Source organism: Arachis stenosperma, chromosome 6 (genome assembly GCF_014773155.1).
Source record: "Arachis stenosperma cultivar V10309 chromosome 6, arast.V10309.gnm1.PFL2, whole genome shotgun sequence".
NCBI lineage: Eukaryota > Viridiplantae > Streptophyta > Magnoliopsida > Fabales > Fabaceae > Arachis > Arachis stenosperma.
The window spans coordinates 109,747,760-109,768,223 of record NC_080382.1 but is presented as its reverse complement, the minus strand read 5'-3'; the positions used below and the strand labels follow the sequence as shown (position 1 = coordinate 109,768,223).

The 20,464-nt window shown below is 36.5% G+C and overlaps 1 protein-coding gene across 1 annotated transcript; it reads left to right on the top strand.

Annotated features, from left to right (window-relative positions):
• Positions 1-2,348: 2,348 nt before the first annotated feature.
• LOC130934395 (protein DETOXIFICATION 21-like) lies at positions 2,349-19,899 on the top strand. Its single transcript, XM_057863970.1, has 10 exons — positions 2,349-2,591; positions 3,205-3,743; positions 5,361-5,447; positions 5,530-5,586; positions 5,670-5,908; positions 17,219-17,337; positions 17,767-17,853; positions 17,971-18,037; positions 19,646-19,767; positions 19,837-19,899. Exons 1-10 carry the CDS (start codon positions 2,355-2,357, stop codon positions 19,897-19,899), a joined length of 1,617 nt encoding a protein of 538 aa, XP_057719953.1. The 5' UTR covers positions 2,349-2,354.
• Positions 19,900-20,464: the final 565 nt, after the last annotated feature.

Here is a 20,464-nt window from a genome sequence, read left to right as displayed (position 1 = left end):
AAAGTATTTGCAACAAAAATAGGAGAAGATACATAATTAATTACATGAATTATTGAATGTCTGAACATATTATATACATGTCATAAGGCTGAGCAAGTGATAAGGCCAAAATTCTCATCCTCTGCCATCGTTACTTTGACTTCATTTTGCAACTCCTCCGGGTAAGTTCCTTCTAGTTCCCTCTTCAATATTATTATTATATGGTATGAAACTTGGAACTTGATGATGATTTAATTTCTTGTATGTAGTTCATTCATCCCTGTATATGAAAATATATATAAGGAAAAGTATAGGGTACCAACATATTATCTGTCAACTTCTGCCAACTCTTATTTATAATTGTGTTTCATGGAAGTGTGTTCGTGGATGTGTCTAATAATTAATATATTTTAAATACATATATAAAGAGACACATCTAGAAAATATATCTATAAAGACACTTCTATTAAACATAGTTATAAAAAAGACATTTTTATTAAACACATCCACGAACACACTTCCATAAAACACAATTATAAATAAGAGTTGGCAGAAGTTGGCAGATATGCTGTTGGTAACGTATCAGAACCGTATATATAATCATATGCTTTTATACTTACTTTTCTGCTGGTGGTTACACAAGTATGCGATTACAAAGTTGGCGAGAATTAACCTTCAAAAAAAAAAAAGTTGGCGAGAATTAAGAAAATGAAATAATTTATATAATAACCAGTTGCCAATACCATCATTAATTTTTCATATATAGTTCGTTACACGTTGCTACTAAATTATTTCTTCTATATATGTTTTAATTTCTTTTATGGGTAGAATCAGGGAAGAGGGGAATTGGAATTTTATGATGTACTTTGTTCAATGAAACGAATTTATGTTTGTATATATCCTGTGTGTTCATATATACAACTTGCTTCAAATTGTATTATTGTAATGTATGTGGTTAAATTCTTCAAATAGCTCTGTTAAATTGTTCCTAAACCTTCCTTCTTCTTTTTTTTTTGAAAAAAATTTGTGACGACTGATTACGGATAATTTTCTCAAATTTTACAAATACAACAATATATTAGATTAAATATCTACATACATATATATTTTTACACTAACACTGATATTGCATAAGATTCTTTATTTTTTATGTAAGTACACATTCACTAGATATGGATGTGGAGGTGTATGTGTACTATCTTCCCATACAGTAAAATTGAATTCACTCTTAAGTTTATTCATTTAAATATAATTATTATTTTATTTAGTTATCATTCAAAAGAGAAGAAAATGATGACATTTTTCCTCTAAAATTAAACTACCTTGTTGTATTACATCACTCTTAAAATAGTACAGGTCGTTCCTTATTCAGGTCATAAAAGAAACAAATTTTTAATTTCAAAGTAAAAGGTATTCCGAAAAATGTTGTACATGTAATTTCTCAAATTGAATAATCACGACAAACTTTGGAGGTATTCCCAGTACTAGTGGCAACAATAATAAATGCGGTGTCGTTTCTATGGTTTTCTAACAATAATAATGGACAAAATCCTCAAATAATGGAACAGTGGAATCTGGTTAAAAGACAAACTAGCTAATACTACTAGCCATGCATAGCAATTAGAAGCAGAGTGTAATATAACATCCATAACAAAACTCTGTTTTTGGTATTGTGGTCCGCATATGTATAAAGTAAAAGAAATTATGATTCTAGGACAAACCGATAGTTCTAAACACAGGTGTTAGATTCTTTCCTTGAATTTTTCTTCTCTTGTCATTTTCATTGCAATTCTATTCGAAGTTGGAATGTGAGATTATTAGTTAATTAAAAGAGAAAAAGCATCTGTTATTCCAACTGATTATGTGAATACACATTAATTAAAAAAGCGTTTATGATGTTTATGGTTACGGCGGGGATTATAACTGCTAATCAAATTTAAATTCAATAATATTTTTTATTTTTATTTTTGAATTAGAATACATTGTTAAATTGTAAAAAAAACATTACTTTAATTTTAGTAACACTTTTTAAATATCGTTAAAGTTCTATGGCGTTGTAACTATTATATTTTAGATACCATAGCATGTCCCTAATAAAATTGGCGTTAGTTACATCTAAATACATTAAAAATTTAATTTTGATATACAAAGCACTACTTCCAAATATAATGCACAAAAAATTGAGTGATAAATTGTTAAATAAATAGGATCTAAATTTTCATTTTTGGAATCAAAGGTATTCGATAAAATGATGCCCTAAATGAACAATAACTAAGTTATCTTGATCAACAACATCTGTGAAATAATTAAGGCACTACTGCATGCAAAGACAAGAATTGCTGATTGAAAATTTAAAACATTGGCAGAAAAAGAAGATGGGAAAGGAGGAAATAAACGAGAAGCTTTTGCAAAAGAATTCATCAGTTGGGAAAAGGGTATGGAAAGAGAGCAAGAAGATGTGGGTAGTGGCAGGGCCAGCCATAATGTCAAGGTTCTCAACATTTGGTATAACTGTGGTTAGTCAATCCTTCATTGGTCATATTGGTTCCACTGACCTTGCTGCCTTTACACTTGTCATGACTTTACTAGTCAAATTTGCAAATGGTGTTTTGGTAAGACCTATTTTTTTCCTTTTTTTTATTTATTACAAATATAATTATTTATGTATTTTCTTCTATCACTTTTAAGATAAGTAATATTTTTTATATAATATCAGAACTTCGATGATCTAAAAGATCTAAAATTCTATCATTGATCCTGAAAAAACAATAGAATTTTAGTACAAGATAAAAAAAAAAACTATGCAAAACTTAGTTATATCCTAAAAGAGCTTTGGAGCGAAGAGGCATGTTAGAGATGTTATCGTTCACACAAACACAAAGACATCATTTTTCTTTTCTTTCATTATTTTCGAATCTGACATCTTTAAGAATAACTCCAATGAATAGTTATTCTATTTGGTTTCTATTTCTATGCTGCAGTATGACAAAAAATTAGAATATAATTAGAGCTTTTTGAAAGCGCAATTAGAGTTATTGTTTAGAATTTATTTTCTATAGTATAATAATAATTTTCTACAAAAAATAAAAATACCAGTCAATTTTGTTGTGAGTGTTCTTATAATGTATCAGATTTGTACAAGCTTTTGTGTATGATGTTTAATGTGTAGTCTACTATTTAATTAACAAAGTTAAAATAATGGCTGGGAAAATTGAAAAATTGTAGCTAGGTATGGCAAGTGCATTGGAAACTCTATGTGGGCAAGCATATGGAGCCAAAAAATATGAGATGCTTGGAATATATCTCCAAAGATCATGGATAATCTTGTTCATGACCTCACTACTCCTTCTTCCAATTTTCATCTTCACAGCACCACTCTTAAAGTTTCTAGGCCAAGAAAAAACCATTGCTGAAGTGGCAGGAAGCATTTCACTATGGTCAATTCTTGTGGTATTTTCATTCTTAGTTTCATTCACATGCCAAATGTTCCTCCAAGCACAGAGCAAGAACAAGATCATTGCATACCTTGCAGCACTTTCAATCTCAACTCATATTTTTCTATCATGGCTTTTGACTGTGAGGTATAAGCTTGGGCTTAATGGTGCAATGATTTCAACAGTTTTGGCATATTGGATACCTAATTTGGGCCAGCTTGTTTACATCATGAGGAATTGTCCTCAAACTTGGAAAGGTTTCTCATTTTTGGCATTTAAGGATCTTTGGCCTCTTGTCAAGCTTTCTCTCTCTTCTGGGGCTATGATGTGGTAAGAAATTCATTAACCTAATTCCCCCATCCTCTCTTCTTTCATCAAAGATTATGAATGACATAAAATATAAAGTCTAATGAATTAACATGAAAAATGATTGAGAGTCCTAATTTATTCTCCTAATTATCCTCCTAACTTCTAAACAAAGAAAGTTTAGTATTCCTAATCATTACTCAATTAATATTGTTATGTCCCCAATGGATTAAAATTATAAGGCTCTTGCTTAACTTTTTTAAATTAAGTTTTCATTTTTTTATTTTTTTGGACCAATACAAGCATTGGTTAGCAAAACTCAAATAATATCTATATCTATATCTATATATATATTAAGAAAAAAAATGAAAAACCAACTTTAAATTAATCAACATTAGCCAATTTTAAGATTTAGGTTTATAATTTAAGAATTATAATTAACAATTTATGATTTAGGGTCTAAAATTTAAAATAAAATAATGTTAAAAAAAATTGAATGATATTTACTAAAAACTGCTGATTTTCTATCATTACTCATATATATCCATTGATAGATGGCTATATCAACTAAAGCCCATATGTACTAGTTTTGTATTGACTTTGTATGCATACACTTTAATATTTAACATTTTGAAATTATTATTTTTGTCATTGAGATTTCACCTTTTTTTTTCTTTTTTTTTTAAGACAAACTCTCTGAAACGATATTCTGTTGATTATTTTAATCTGTTGTTATGGATTTGATTAATATGACACATGTTAAAGGAGCCAGGTCATGTGAGTAGTAATATATGGTACATGTGCGGAAGGTGTTAACAATAACATACTAAGTGACACACATTGAGTAGTAATATCATGTGGTCAGGATATCTATAGTATACATCACTCAAATCTAGGGGGGTGTTCATGGCCCCGCCTGAAGATTCAACATTCGTCCTGTCTCGAATATTTTAGGGACTAATTTTGTGTGATTTTATTGGGATTAAAATTGGGTAAAAATTTCAAAAATAGATCCGATTATTATTTCGGACAGAATTCGAATCAAAGTGAACCCATCTTCACTCGACTCATGTGTATCTTAAAAAAACTAAAAAAGATATATATATATATATATGTTTTAAATTAATTTTAATATTATGTTATATTAATTATAAGCTTATTGTTTTATTTTTAGTCACACTTGTTGAATTAAAAAATAGATCAAAAAAGTATCAAATTAAAATTTATGGACAAATTCAAATTTAAATATGGATATCAACTTTTCGATAATAACTTTCTTCTTTATGAATAAGTGCATCATAAATAAATTTTTTTATAAATAAGTTTTTTTATAAATTATTGTTAATGTTTTAAAGATCCGGTTTTTATCCGATATAATTATGACCCGAAAATGTTTAGGTTTCATCGGGTTTAAGACCGAGTTAGGGTCTAAAAAATAGACCCGGTATATATTTAGGGACGGATATGGATAAAAACGTGAAAAGAACCAAGTGCTAATTTCAAACAAGGAGGAATAAAATTAAAGTAAAAAAGCAAAGGAAAGTTTTAGTATCTAATGTTGCATTACATTTTACCAAATAAGTAAGAAAATTCAAGAGAGATTAAGCTTAAAGCTATGGTTCCGTTTCAATAATGTTGCAGCCTTGAGATATGGTACAATGCAGTCTTGATCCTTCTAACAGGGAACATGAAAAATGCTGAGGTTTACATTGATGCACTATCCATATGGTATGGGACATTAATTTTTATTATATATGCTCAACCTGCTTCTTCATATTGAAATAATTAAATCTTCGGAATTATTTTGCAGCCTCAACATCAATGGATGGGAAATGGTGATAGCCCTTGGTTTCTTTGCTGCAGCTGGGTACTTCCTTGTCATATTATTACAAAAACTTCCATTGCCAAACTAACAAGAAAATTAAAATCTTAATATGATGTAATTTGCAGTGTGAGGGTGGCAAATGAACTTGGAAGAGGGAGTTTAGAGGGTGCAAAATTCTCCATTGTAGTGACAGCAGTGACATCATTTTGCATTGGCATTGTGCTATTCTTTGTATTCCTTTTGCTGAGAGAAAGAGTTGCATACGTTTTCACTCCAAATTCAATGGTGGCTGAAGCAGTTGGGGAATTATCACCTTTACTCGCTTTCTCTATCTTGTTGAACAGTCTCCAACCTGTGCTCTCCGGTAATAATTAATATTCACATATGTCTAACATTTTTAACTCTCATTTTTTATTTAACACACATATTTAATTATTAACTTTTAAACGGTAAAGCTTTAACAAAAATTTGGTAAAATTATGATCAAGAATTTATAGAATGATTCAGCCTTACATTTATCTTAGAATTATTGTGATTTGTGATATTATTAATTTATTATCATGGTCTTTTTTTTTTGGGTATTGTTATCATTATCATCATTATTTCTTTTTTCTTTTCAACAACTATTTTTTTTCTGATGATCTTCCTTTGTGCTTTTTTTTTTATTGTCAACAATCTTTCTTTGGGCTTATAGCGTCGTGGTAAGGGCTTGACTAAACGTTGTTTGTTAAAAGAAATACAACTGAGTTTTCAAATATCAGACCAAAAGAAAAGCATCAAGTAAAGTAACATTATTATGCCAACAAACTATTACTCAAATGACATAATTTTTTCATCTTCTTAAATTAGAGGTTTCGAATTCCAGTTTCACTTCTAATTTAAAAAAAAAATTTAACGCTACTTTGTTCACCTAAAAAAAACACGTAGGAAAAGAAAAGGAAAAAGATTAGAAGACTAATATTTTTTATTAATATTTTATTTTCATATTATTAAAATTTTTTATTTAAAACTTATAATTTAATATAAAAATATATTTATGGACTAATTATTAATTAAAAATAAATTTTAATAGTGATATTACATTTCTTAAAATAATGTTTAGTAATGCCTTAAACCGATGAAAGAGTAAACATTCAATACTACACTGATGACCAAAAGACAAACACACTACAATGGTGAACCCCTCTATTATTGAATATTGAGAAAGGGACAATAGTACACAAATTATTTATACTAGTCTACTTGCTAACATTTGTCTTAATAATATTGTTACGGTGGGTAACCGGAGATAAATACAATGGATGGCGTTTGAGTGGCCCAAGTGTATGAATGAGGAGGACTCCGGATGGATCTGCAACTCGGGAGGTTCCGTCCGACTTGCGCGTGTGAATGAATGGGGGGTGGTACCTGCAAAGACACTCCGATGCCTAAGTTAGCAAGAGTGTGAGCAGGTCTAGAGAGTATTGGGCTTAGAGATACCTGATAGGTGTCAGTGTACTTATAGTGGTGAGCCAATAACCACCGTTGGTGTAGTGCCGTATCTTTAGGGTGTTAACCGTCCCCATTATCTTGGGGAGGTTAAGATATGGCTTTATGAAGCGGTTAGAGAGATTTTAGGGGCGGTTACACATTTGAATGAGTGTTTATCCACCAGCTAACCTCACATCCGACTTCTTCAGACCAAGTCATGGTTGATACCGACTTCTTACGTGGAGGTCGGTACTTAGCTAGGCTTAATCCTTCAGATTAGGCCTTTTAATTGGACCTGGGCCTTTATCATTGGGCCAGGGTATGAACAGTGCCCCTACTTGAGCCCAAGATCCTTTTTTAAGGCTTGGGTTCAAGTATTTAACTCGGGTTCGTAGCCGACTTTCACGGGTTTTGAAACCGACGTGATTTTCGCGACCTTTTGTTTCTGACAGTTACGTCAATTCAAGCGTCGTGTCCGTTGAGGAAGCGTTTAGGGATTGAGGGCTTTGGTAACGGTGCAATCTCATTAATGACTGCCTCATTTTTACCATTATGCCCCTTAGCCTATTTATAAATACTTTCCCTTTCTTTCGTTTTTCCGTTTCTGCAATCTTTCAAACTTTTTCTTGCCTTGCTCGTGCTGTATTCTTGTGTTCGAAGATTTCCGTTTTCTCCAGCCTTCATTTCTTCGGATAAAGGTTAGTTTTGTTTCTTCCATGTCATGCCTTATGTTTGCATGTTTTGTATTGTGAGTGGATAGGTTGGCCTGTAGATTCTAGCTTCGTATCTTTCCTCTTTAGGGGCCGTGTTTTTTGATTTTTCTTTTTTCTTTTTCCCTTTTGTAGGTTTTTGTCATTCTTCATTATATAAAGAAAAATGACCTCTGTAGATGTTCTTTCTCTGTGGGTTGATGACACTGTCCTTGGGGAGGAACCCTTGGTCGATGCTGAGTTTATCACTCATCTTCGTACTCATCACCGGCTCTGTACTTCGGAGGAGGACGAGCCAAAGTATGAGTTGGTAGTCCCGGGTCCGGAAGACCGGGTTTGTTTTGGGAGAGTTAATGAGGCGGCCCCTCATTTTTTCTTCATGTATGAATGTATGATCACCCGCTTGGGTGTTTTTCTTCCTTTCTCGGATTTCGAGATATCTGTTTTGCACCACTGTAAAGTTGCCCCTACTCAACTTCACCCCAATTCTTGGGATTTTTTGAAGGTCTATCAGTTTATCAGCCACGCTCTGGACTTTCCGACCTCTTTGAGGATTTTCTTCTTTCTTTTTCATATGACTAAGCCCTTTAGTGGGTTAAACAACAAACAGCAGTGGGTATCCTTCCGAGCCATACAAGGTCGGAGGATTTTCACCCTTTTCGACGAATCTTTTCATGACTTCAAAAACTACTTTTTCAAAGTTCAAGCCGTAGAGGGTCACCACCCCTTTTTCCTTGATGAGCACTCCTCCCCTCGCTTTCCCCTTTATTGGTTGGCCGCCTCCCCTTGTGAGAAGTATGGTCTAGATGACCTTGACGAGGTGGAGGCGGCTATTGTGGGGTTTTTCCGAGAAGCGTGGGGGAGGTCCCCATACTTGGATACTAGGAAAATCCTCCAGGGAACGCCAACTTTTGTTCAATCTCAGCTAGGTAGTGCATGCATTCCTTATTTCCGAGTTGTTTCTACCGACTTGAATGTTACCGACTTGTAACTTTTGTTAGTTGTTTTCTTGTAGATATGGCAAAGAAGAATGCTCAGGAGGCTTACCAAAGGGTCCAGGAGGCTAAAGCGAAGTCCCGAGCTAGGTCTGGTGGTGCCAGGGCGATCACCTCTCCTCCTCCTCCTCCTCCTCCTAAAAATACTGGCACTCCCTCTCAACCCATTATACTTTCTTCTTCAACTTCATCTCGGCCACTCCCTTCTGCCCAACTTTTTTCTGAGCCAGAGAAGAAGAAGCGTAAGACTTCAGAGTCTGGCTCTTCTTCTTTTGATGGTGGGGTTAAGGCGGATGCTCTGGCATTCGTCCGAAAGAACATCTATCCTTTTATAAGTATGGATGATGTTTCTGTTCGAAACCACCTCACCACCATGGCCGAGGAGAGTTTTAGGGCAGCGGGTGTTTGTGGCAAACTTTTGGACATTTTTGAGAAGACTCCCCTCAGCTCTTTGGGGGCATCCTCGAAGGTTGAGGAGTTGGAGGGGAGGCTTCTTCTTTATGAAAAACATCAGAAGGAGTTGAAGGAAGAGAGAGATGAATTGAGGAAGGAGAGGGATCACCTTAAGGAGGAGGAGGGTAAGCTGCGGGCTCAATGTACTTTGGAGACAAATTTGAGGAAAACAGCCCAAGACAGCTATCACAGTTTATTTCAAGATATTGTGGCTGTGAGGAAGGACTTGCTGAATTCTCGGAACGCATACGCCGAGTTGGAGGACTCTATTGCTGAGGGCGCTGAGGAGTCTTGGAGAATTTTCCTGGAGCAAGTCAGAGTTATCGCTCCCGACTTGGATCTTTCTCCTCTACATCCTGACAAGGTAGTTATTGATGGCGCCATCGTTGATCCTCCTGTCCCCGAGGTTGTTTCCGAGTCAGATTTAAAGACTCGGGGGCAGATGATTATTGAGTCTCCTCCTCATTCTAAGGATGCTCCGAGTTCGTCCTCCGTTCCTCCGACTTCCTCTTCAGCTCTTCCTCCTGGTCCTGGTGGTGGTGATTCCTCTACTCCTCTGAAAAGATAACTTTATTTTTTATGGCTATATGGGGGCTCGGCCTGTGAGTCCCCCCTTTTTTAAACTTATGTTTGTGTTGGTGGTTTGCGAGAACAATTTGGCCTTTTAAGGCCGTTAACAAAATACTTTGGCGAGCGCCCTTTTTGAATAAGGGTTTAACAAAGTACCCCTTTTTTGGATAAGGGTTTTAAGCTACCTTGTGCGTGTATGCTTTTCTAATTTTCCTGAATTCCCCTTAGCTTTCTCTTGAAAACCTTTCTTTTTGGATTGTTTGTTTTTCGTTGAGGACTTTCGGGTCGTCCTTTAAACTTCTCCTTAGGTTTTCCTATCTCTTTTTGCTATTCCTCATACTCAACTTTTGTTTTAGCGAGTTCTCATGACTTAGGTTATTTTTGCGATGCGTTTTTCTTCTACTCGGTTTCATACTCCGATCTACGGATCGAAGTGTTTCCGAGTTTTCCTACTCGGGGTCTCGTTCCGACTTATGAGTCGGGTTGGTTCCCGAGTTTTTACGATCGACTCATATAACCTCTTTACACCGACTTGTACCTCGTCGTTTTATCCTGACGACCATCTAGGTCGATTCATGGGATTTTCACGTTTTGTCGAGCTTAAGTCGGCGCGTTTCGTAGAAAGACTTAGAAAAATAAAGGAGGATATTGTAAGAGATATTATAAATGAAAAAGATCTTTATTGATTGGGGAGGTACCTTCTTTTGCTACTAAGGGTTTTGATAGCCTATTCCCTTAGTCTCTACTATGATGCCTCGTTAAAAACCCTTCTCCAGAAAAAACCCTTTTGGGAAAAAATCATGAAGTTGGGAAAAGAGTACATCAGGGAGTAGAGTTCGCTTTTAACTATAGTACCTTTTTAAGTTACAAGCATGCCACGACCTCGGGAGCTCGATGCCGTTCAGGTCGATTATTTTATAATAACCTTTTCCTAAAACTTCATTGACTTTGTAAGGTCCCTTCCAATTTGCGGCGAGCTTTCCTTCTCCTGATTTGTTGACTCCAATGTCGTTTCTGATTAGAACCAAGTCATCCAGGGCAAATGTTCTTCGAATGACTTTTTTGTTGTACCTGGCAGTCATCCTTTGTTTCAATGCCGCTTCTTTTATTTGGGCACCTTCTCGGACTTCGGGGAGCAAGTCGAGCTCCTCTTTGTGCCCCTGTATGTTTCCGACCTCGTCATGGAGAATTACCCTTGGGCTTTGCTCATTGATTTCTATTGGAATCATGGCTTCCACGCCATAGACTAGTCGGAAGGATGTTTCTCCTGTGGCGGATTGAGGAGTTGTCCTATAACCCCATAACACTTGAGGGAGCTCTTCAGCCCAAGCTCCCTTTGCTTCCTGGAGTCTCTTCTTGAGTCCTGCCAGTATGACCTTGTTAGCTGCCTCGGCTTGCCCGTTGGCTTGTGGGTGTTCCACCGAGGTGAATTGGTGCTTGATTTTCAGACTGGCTACTAGACTTCTGAAGGTGGCATCGGTAAATTGAGTTCCATTGTCTGTAGTGATGGAATAAGGTATCCCATACCTTGTGATGATGTTTTTGTAGAGGAATCTGCGACTTCTTTGAGCGGTGATAGTGGCTAATGGTTCTGCTTCTATCCACTTTGTGAAGTAGTCTATTCCCACGATCAAGTATTTGACTTGTCCTGGTGCTTGGGGAAAAGGACCTAACAAATCCATTCCCCATTTTGCAAAGGGCCAGGGAGAAGTGATACTGATGAGCTCTTCTGGTGGAGCTACGTGGAAATTTGCATGCATCTGACACGGTTGGCATTTTTTCACAAATTCTGTGGCATCTTTTTGCAAGGTCGGCCAATAGAATCCTGCTCGGATTACTTTCCTGGCGAGTGACCTTGCTCCTAGATGGTTTTCGCAGATCCCACTATGTACTTCCTCTAATACCTCGGTGGTTCTTGAGGTCGGTACGCACTTTAGTAATGGCGTTGATATCCCTCTTCTGTAAAGGATATTTCTCACCAAAGTATAATGTTGTGCTTCCCTTCGGATCTTTTTAGCTTCTTTTTCCTCTTTAGGGAGGATGTCGAATTTCAGGTATTCGACTAAGGGATTCATCCATCCGAGGTTTAAACCGACTACCTCAAGTGTCTCTTGTTTATCTTCTGTTTTTGCTACCGAGGGCTCTTGGAGGGTTTCTTGAATCAGGCTTCTATTGTTTCCTCATGGTTTGGTACTTGCTAGCTTGGATAGGGCATCCGCTCTGCTGTTTAGATCCCGAGTTATGTGCTTGACCTCGGTTTCTGCAAAGCGTCTAAGATGCTCTAGGGTTTTTTCCAAGTACCTCTTCATATTAGGGTCCTTCGCCTGATATTCTCCGCTTATTTGTGAGGTCACCACCTGTGAGTCGCTGTATATCAATACTTTGGTAGCGCCGACTTCTTCTGCCAACTTTAATCCGGCTATCAAGGCTTCATATTCTGCCTGATTGTTTGAAGCCGGAAATTCCAATTTTAAGGAGACCTCTATCTGGGTTCCCTTTCCATCTACCAATATTATGCCTGCGCCGCTCCCTGTTTTGTTGGAGGATCCGTCTACATAGAGTTCCCATGTAGTCGGTTTTTCCTCTTGTTCTCCTGCATATTCTGCAACGAAGTCGGCGAGGCATTGGGCTTTAATTGCTGTCCGAGTTTCATATCTCAAATCAAACTCGGAGAGCTCTATCGCCCATTGAACCATTCTCCCTGCAACATCCGTCTTTTGGAGGATTTGCTTCATGGGTTGGTTCGTACGGACTCTTATTGTGTGAGCCTGAAAGTAAGGTCGTAGCCTTCGTGAGGCTATTACTAAGGAATAGACAAACTTCTCTAGTTTGTGGTACCTTAGCTCAGGGCCTTGTAGGACCTTACTGATGAAATAGACCGGGTGTTGCCCGACCTCGTCTTCTCTGATCAGGGCTGATGAGACAGCCCTGTTTGCTACGGATAGATATAGGACGAGGTCCTTTCCCGGTATTGGTCGGGTTAAGATAGGAGGTTGGCTTAAGAACTTTTTGAACTCTTGGAACGCCTCCTCGCATTCTGGAGTCCATTCAAACTGGCATCCCTTCCTCAACAAGGAGAATAGTGGAAGGGATTTTAGTGCCAATCCTGCCAAAAATCTGGAGAGGGCTGCAAGTCGGCCATTGAGCTGCTGGACCTCTCTCAAACAAGTCGGGCTTTTCATTTCTAGGATGGCTCTGCATTTATCGGGATTGGCCTCAATCCCTCTTTGTGTTAGCATAAATCCTAGAAATTTTCCCGCTTCGACCGCGAAGGCGCATTTTGCGGGATTTAGTCTCATCCCATGCAACCTTATAGTGTTGAAGACTTGTGAGAGGTCGGATAAGAGGTCGACTTCTTGCTTGGTTTTTACTAACATGTCGTCGACGTATACTTCCATTAGGCTCCCTATATGGGGGGAAAACACTTTATTCATCAGCCTTTGATACGTGGCTCCTGCATTCTTTAGTCCGAATGGCATGACCACGTAGCAATAGTTGGCTCTGGGTGTGATGAATGATGTTTTCTCCTGGTCGAGTTCATACATCGGGATTTGGTTGTATCCCGAGTAGGCGTCCATGAATGACAAGTATTGGTACCCCGAGCTGGAATCTACCAGGGTATCAATACTTGGTAGGGGATAAGGGTCCTTAGGACATGCCTTATTCAAGTCGGTATAGTCGACGCACATTCTCCATTTACCATTCTGTTTTTTGACTAGCACTACATTGGCTAGCCATGTTGGGTATTTGACCTCTCTAATAAAGCCGGCTTCTAGGAGCGCCTGTACTTGCTCTTCTACTATTAGGGCTCGTTCCGGGCCGAGCTTTCGTCTTCTTTGTTGTACAGGTCGGGACCCTGGGTAAACCGAGAGCTTGTGGGACATGAGCTCGGGATCAATCCCGGGCATGTCGGAAGCCTTCCATGCGAAGAGGTCAGAATTAGCTCTCAGGAGTTCACCCAACCTTTGTTTTAGGGTTTCCCCTAGGTTGGCTCCTATGTAAGTGTTTTTTCCTTCTTCCTCTCCGACTTGTATCTCCTCGGTTTTTCCTCCCGGTTGGGGTCGCAGCTCTTCTCTGGTCCTCGTGCCGCCTAGCTCTATGGTGTGGACTTCTTTGCCCTTTCCTCTCAGATTTAGGCTTTCGTTATAGCACTTCTTTGCCAATTTTTGATCTCCCCTCACCGTTGCTATTCCTCCTGGAGTCGGGAATTTCATGCAAAGGTGGGGAGTTGATACCACTGCTCCAAGGCGATTAAGGGTAGTTCTGCCGATTAAGGCATTGTAGGCTGACCCTTCATCGATGACTATGAAGTCTATGCTCAGAGTCCTTGATTTTTCCCCTTTTCCAAAAGTGGTGTGGAGGGGTAAAAATCCCAGTGGTTTTATTGGCGTATCCCCTAATCCGTATAGGGTGTCGGGGTAGGCTCTCAACTCTTTTTCATCTAACCCTAGCTTGTCGAAGGCGGGTTTGAAAAGGATGTCCGCCGAGCTTCCTTGGTCTACTAGGGTCCTGTGGAGATGGGCATTGGCTAGGATCATAGTTATCACCACGGGATCATCATGCCCGGGAATTATCCCTTGCCCATCTTCTTTTGTGAACGAGATAGTAGGGAGGTCGGGTGTCTCTTCCCCGACTTGATAGACTCTTTTGAGATGTCTTTTGCGAGAGGATTTAGTGAGCCCCCCTCCCGCAAATCCTCCTGAGATCATATGGATATGCCTCTCTGGAGTCTGCGGCGGTGGATCTCTTCTATCCATGTCATCTCGCTTTCTTTTCCCATGGGCGTCCGACCTTTCCATGAGATATCTATCAAGCCGACCTTCTCTAGCCAGCTTTTCTATCACATTTTTGAGGTCGTAACAGTCGTTGGTGGAGTGACCATATATTTTATGGTATTCGCAATAATCGCTGCGGCTTCCCCCTTTTTTATTTTTAATAGGTCTTGGGGGTGGCAGCCTTTCAGTGTGGCAAATCTCTCTGTATACATCCACTATAAAAGTTTTTAGAGGAGTATAAGAGTGATATTTCCTGGGCCTCTCGAGACCGAGTTCTTCCTTCTTCTTGACTTCCCTTTCCCTCTCCTTAGATGAGGGAGGGGGTCCAGGTCGCCAACTCAGGTCTCTTAATTTTGCATTCTCTTCCATGTTGATGTACTTTTCAGCCCTTTCTTGTACATCACTTAGAGAAACGGGGTGCCTTTTAGATATGGACTGTGAGAAGGGACCTTCTCTGAGCCCATTGACTAACCCCATTATGACTGCCTCTGTGGGCAGGTCTTGGATCTCCAAACATGCCTTATTGAACCTTTCCATATAGGCTCGTAAAGACTCTCCGACCTCCTGTTTTATTCCCAGGAGGCTCGGTGCATGTTTTACTTTATCCTTCTGAATTGAGAACCTCATCAAAAACTTCCTTGAGAGGTCTTCAAAGCTAGTGATTGATCTCGGGGGGAGGCTATCGAACCACTTCATCGCTGCTTTCGATAAAGTGGTCGGGAAAGCTTTGCATCTCGTAGCGTCGGAGGCATCAGCTAGATACATCCGACTTTTAAAGTTACTTAGGTGATGCTTAGGATCTGTGGTTCCATCATAGAGGTCCATATCAGGGCTTTTGAAGTTCCTCGGAACTTTTGCCCTCATTATGTCCTCGCTGAAAGGATCTTCTCCACCCGAGAGTTGGTCTTCTTGTTCGTCGCGGGAGTTGTGACTCTTGAGGGAGGATTCTAGCTGTAAGAGTTTTCTTTCTAACTCTTTTCGCCGTTCCATCTCCTCTTTGAGGTACTTTTCAGTTTCCTTCTGCTTCTCCCGCTCTTGCTCCAATTGTTCTAGGCGGCTGTGGACCAATCCCATTAATTCAACTACGTGGGATGGTCCGCCTTTCTCTGATTCACGCCCATCTGAGGAATTTACCTTCGGGTTCTTCACTCCGGAGGTACCCTCTCTGTGTTGATTATTATCTTCCTGGTGTAGGGCCAGGTCTTCATCGTTATTACCCATGCCTAGATTCTCTTGTTCAGAATCTGTTTCCGCATGGCCTTCTTCGTGGGATCTGTCCGCCATCAATGGATGATCTCTCGGGTCCCTGGCAACGGCGCCAATGTTACGGTGGATAACCGGAGATAAATACAATGGATGGCGTTTGAGTGGCCCAAGTGTATGAAGGACGAGGACTCCGGATGGATCTGCAACTCGGGAGGCTCCGTCCGACTTGCGCGTGTGAATGAATGGGGGGTGGTACCTGCAAAGACACTCCGATGCCTAAGTTAGCAAGAGTGTGAGCAGGTCTAGAGAGTATTGGGCTTAGAGATACCTGATAGGTGTCAGTGTACTTATAGTGGTGAGCCAATAACCACCGTTGGTGTAGTGCCGTATCTTTAGGGTGTTAACCGTCCCCATTATCTTGGGGAGGTTAAGATATGGCTTTATGAATCGGTTAGAGAGATTTTAGGGGCGGTTACACATTTGAATGAGTGTTTATCCACCAGCTAACCTCACATCCGACTTCTTCATACCAAGTCGTGGTTGATACCGACTTCTTACGTGGAGGTCGGTACTTAGCTAGGCTTAATCCTTCAGATTAGGCCTTTTAATTGGACCTGGGCCTTTATCATTGGGTCAGGGTATGAACAAATATATTTTAAAAATATTATAAAAAATGTTTAACATTAAAAAAAAAAGTTCTACACATTTTTAATCTATCAGATATATTAAATGTTTAAAATATTTCTATTATTATATTCTTAATATATTTTAAAATTCATTTTAGTCAATTTCTGTTTTATTCTAAGACAAAAATCCTTGTCTTTCAATCCGTGAAAAATCACATCTACTTTCCTGTTGACATGTGTGTAGCCAGTGATAGTAGATTCTCTCAAAGTCTCAGTTTCGTTTGATGCCAACTCAGTTGTTTATGATGAATTATATAAATCCAGACCTATATTTATTTAGGATTTTTTTAGCATTAATTATTTTTAATTTATTTAGTTAAGATTTACAAAGAAAAAACTTATTTTATTTGTTTTATAATTTAATCAATTTTTAATTAACTTTGTATTTTTAAAAGTTTGTAATTGAATTTATATATTAGTTAAATATTTTGAATTAAGCCATTGTTAAGTTTTTTAAATAATATAAAATATTCTTATAAAATATTTGTTTTTGTGTTTGATGACGGATAACTGGTAGAATATTATAAAAATAAATATATTAATATTATTGTGTTGTTTTTAAAAGAAAATAACTAATTGGGACTTGATTTAAAATATTATGCAATGTATAAATTCAATTAAAAAATTTAAAAAATTTTAAAAATCAACCGAATAATTAAACCTAAAATAAATTTGATACGCATTAACTCGTTCTCTTCCCCCTTTCTTCTCTGAAATCCCAACTTATAAAACTCATTCAAAGAAAAATTATTCAAATGGCTTTTCTTTTTTCATGCTTGAGAGACTGAATATTAAAAATTATGAAACAGGAGTTTCTGTTGGAGCTGGGTGGCAGAGTGTTGTAGCATATGTAAACATAGGTTGCTATTACCTAATTGGTATTCCTGTTGGAGTGCTGCTTGGTAATTTTCTCCATTTGAAAATCAAGGTAAAGAAAAATTATCTATTATATTTTGCAATAATTAATTTAAGGCAGGTGTTTATTTCTATACAATGAGTAAACTTATTACAATTTACTACCTCCATTTTTAGTCATCATAAAAAACATGACTTTTAAAAAAAAAAAACTCAAAAATTAATGTATCTAAATATAAATATGCTTGTTGTTGTTAGATACGTTGACTTTGAAACATATTAGGGTTTTTAAATGGCAAGGAATTTGAGTCTTTCAGATGAAGAAAAATAGAAAATGTTATTGAACACATAATTTTAAAAAAAATATTTAATATTAAATAAGTATACAAGTTTTATGGTCCACAATCAATAGTAATTAATTTCATGCAGTGAAGAAGGGTGCAAAAGGAAGTTATTTATGCATCATATCATATATATACAAATAAATCTGGCTGTTTTGCAGGGTATTTGGATCGGAATGCTGTTTGGAACATTTGTGCAAACGATAATGCTTATTACAATCACAATGAAAACAGATTGGGACAAGCAAGTACGTAATTAATTTAACATTTTAAATTTGTTAGGTCCAAGATTATTGTAAAGTTTGTTTTGAATGCTAACCTATATATTAAGATGAGTTTCCTATATATATAATTCGGATTTGCAGGTAGAGATAGCTCGAAATCGTGTTAACAAATGGACTATAATCGAAGAGAACGAAGAACCCTGCAACAGTAGTTAGATAGAGCTACCTGAAAGGTATAATATGATGAGATTGTAATATTAGGGGGTGTCATTGAGTTTATTTGAATTGCAACTGACCATAAATAAATCAAAATAAATCGATTAAATTTGGTGATTGGTTTATTTTATTTTATTTCATTTTTTTCTTAATTATAAATAATATATAATTTTTTTTTATCTCTAACCATTTGTTTGAGAAGGACAAAATATACCTCTATAATTCAAATATTTTTAATCGGTCATTGATCATCTAAATTAAACAGTGATGTATCAGGGTCAGTTAGACTAATTATTTGAATGATTGGAGATCGATTAAAAAATTTTAAATTGTAAAAAAATACTTTGTTTTTTGGATAAATAGTCAGAAATAAAAAAATTACTTACTCTTATAAATATGAATCAAATGGAACTAATCTAAATTGTATTGTTGTGGGTTTAGTTGGTTTGGGTCATTGGGTTAACTTTTTTTTTTTTTTGTGTGTAAAAGGTATTCTTTTCTAAAAGGGGTATGTTTGCTCTCATGACATGCAAATTAATATAATGTAAGGTTGATTATAATCAATTAGCATAATTATTTTAGTTCATATATAATTTTATAAAGTGTCCTTCCTTTGAGTGTGTTAATCGTTCTTAACTGGAAAACTCACAAACTTTCCTATCATGGATATACAAATGAATATGATCCCTACCATAATTTTTGTCATAAAATAGAATAAAAATGCAAAAACAGAAGATAAATACCTAACAACAAAAAGTTATTGTTATATATAGTTATCATTATCATGATACATTTCATTTCATTTCCGAGAATGGTATAAAGTAGTGGAAGCCACGACAATGTCAACTCAACTAAGGAAAGGAGTGCCATCTTTGAGATGAGATTATAACCCATTTACACCACTAATAATCCTTTTTGGCTTTTCGTTAAGTGAATATCCTAATTGAAATGGCCAGAAAACGAACAAGAATGAAATGAATTGAGCTTGGAATTTTTTTTTTTTTTTTTTTTTTTTTTTTTTTTTTTTTTACATTTGAAGTAAGTTTAAAAAATCAATCAAGTTTTTGGATTTACGAACATCAAAATACATATCTTGATTTTATAAAGGTAGGACTTAAGTTTATATTTGAGAAACCATTTTTGAAAGCGTTGAAAATAAAAGATAAATCTCAACAATTATGCTAGTTAAGTAATAATCAATTAGAGTATCAGCTAATTACAATCAACTATTATTCCAAAATTTTTTCTTTCATAATAAAAAAAAACCCACTGAAATCCTCACCTTTTTTTTTCTTTTTTCGCTATAAAAAATGCTAAATACCATCGAATTTAGTGATGAATGTTATCATCGAATTTAGTGACAAATTTTCTGACAGATAGAATAAATATTCGTCCCTCGAATACGTTATCGTTAAATTTAAAATTCCGTCACTAAATTTAGCGCTAAATTTACTGTGAACAAGATTTAGTGAAACGCATCATTTAGGCAATGATGAATACTTTACCGTCAGATTTTTCTATTGATAAATCCGACAGTAAAAGGTGTGTCACCACCACCTAGAGTTGTCGCCACCACCGGTAAACAATATTGTCATTGCAGATCGTCGTCATTACTGCTACTGGAATCTTCATGGAAGCCTCCATTGTGCCGCCGCTATTGGTGTCCCTTGCCATCAATCGGAGGTTGTCACCATCACCGTGGCTGAGGTCCATCGCGCCAAGGTAAGGTTGTTTTCCATTTTTTCTTTTGGTTATTTGTTATGTTACTAAATCCTAATTCCACCACTATAGGTTTCACTGCTGCCTCCAGTCACCACCACACTTCCACCATTCTGCATCTACCTTCAGACATAATTTTTTTTATAGTTTTTTGTATTTTTTAGATTTTTTGTTTAGGATTTTGTTAGGCATTTTATTAAATTATTGACTAAAATTTTTAATGAAGTGTGTGATTAGAATTTGTTATATTAATTTAGTGTAATTAGAAATTAAATAATATTAGGTTAAGTAGGGTGTAATTTAGGGTTTGTTTTGAGTTGATGGTATTTTGGATGATTGTTAATTTTTTGAATTTATTATTGTCTAAGTTAATTTTCTGATTATTTAAAACGGTGGTTAAAACTGCCACTGTCATTTCCAAATAAAAATGACGTTTTTGGTTGGTTAAAATGAAAAAATGGTATTTTTGAACTGCCATTTTTTATCCTAACAGAGTGGTGTTTTGGTTAGTTAAAATGGTATTTAAAACCGTTGTTTTTACCAAGTTAAAACGATATTTTTAGTTGGTTAAAACGACATTTTTGAACTCCCATTTTTACTCTAACAGTAAAATTTTTATTGATTAAAATGGCGTTTAAAACTGTCGTTTTTACCGGATAAAAGTGACATTTTTTATCGTTTAAAAAGACAGTTTTTACTA

Bases quoted from the DNA above. Each gene is read 5' to 3' on its own strand.
- LOC130934395 (XM_057863970.1), top strand. From the start codon at position 2,355: ATGGGAAAGGAGGAAATAAACGAGAAGCTTTTGCAAAAGAATTCATCA. The intron at 5,909-17,218 runs GTAATAATTAAT...ATTATGAAACAG, and splicing joins TCTCCAACCTGTGCTCTCCG to GAGTTTCTGTTGGAGCTGGG. The intron at 19,768-19,836 runs GTAAGGTTGTTT...CCACCACTATAG, and splicing joins CTGAGGTCCATCGCGCCAAG to GTTTCACTGCTGCCTCCAGT.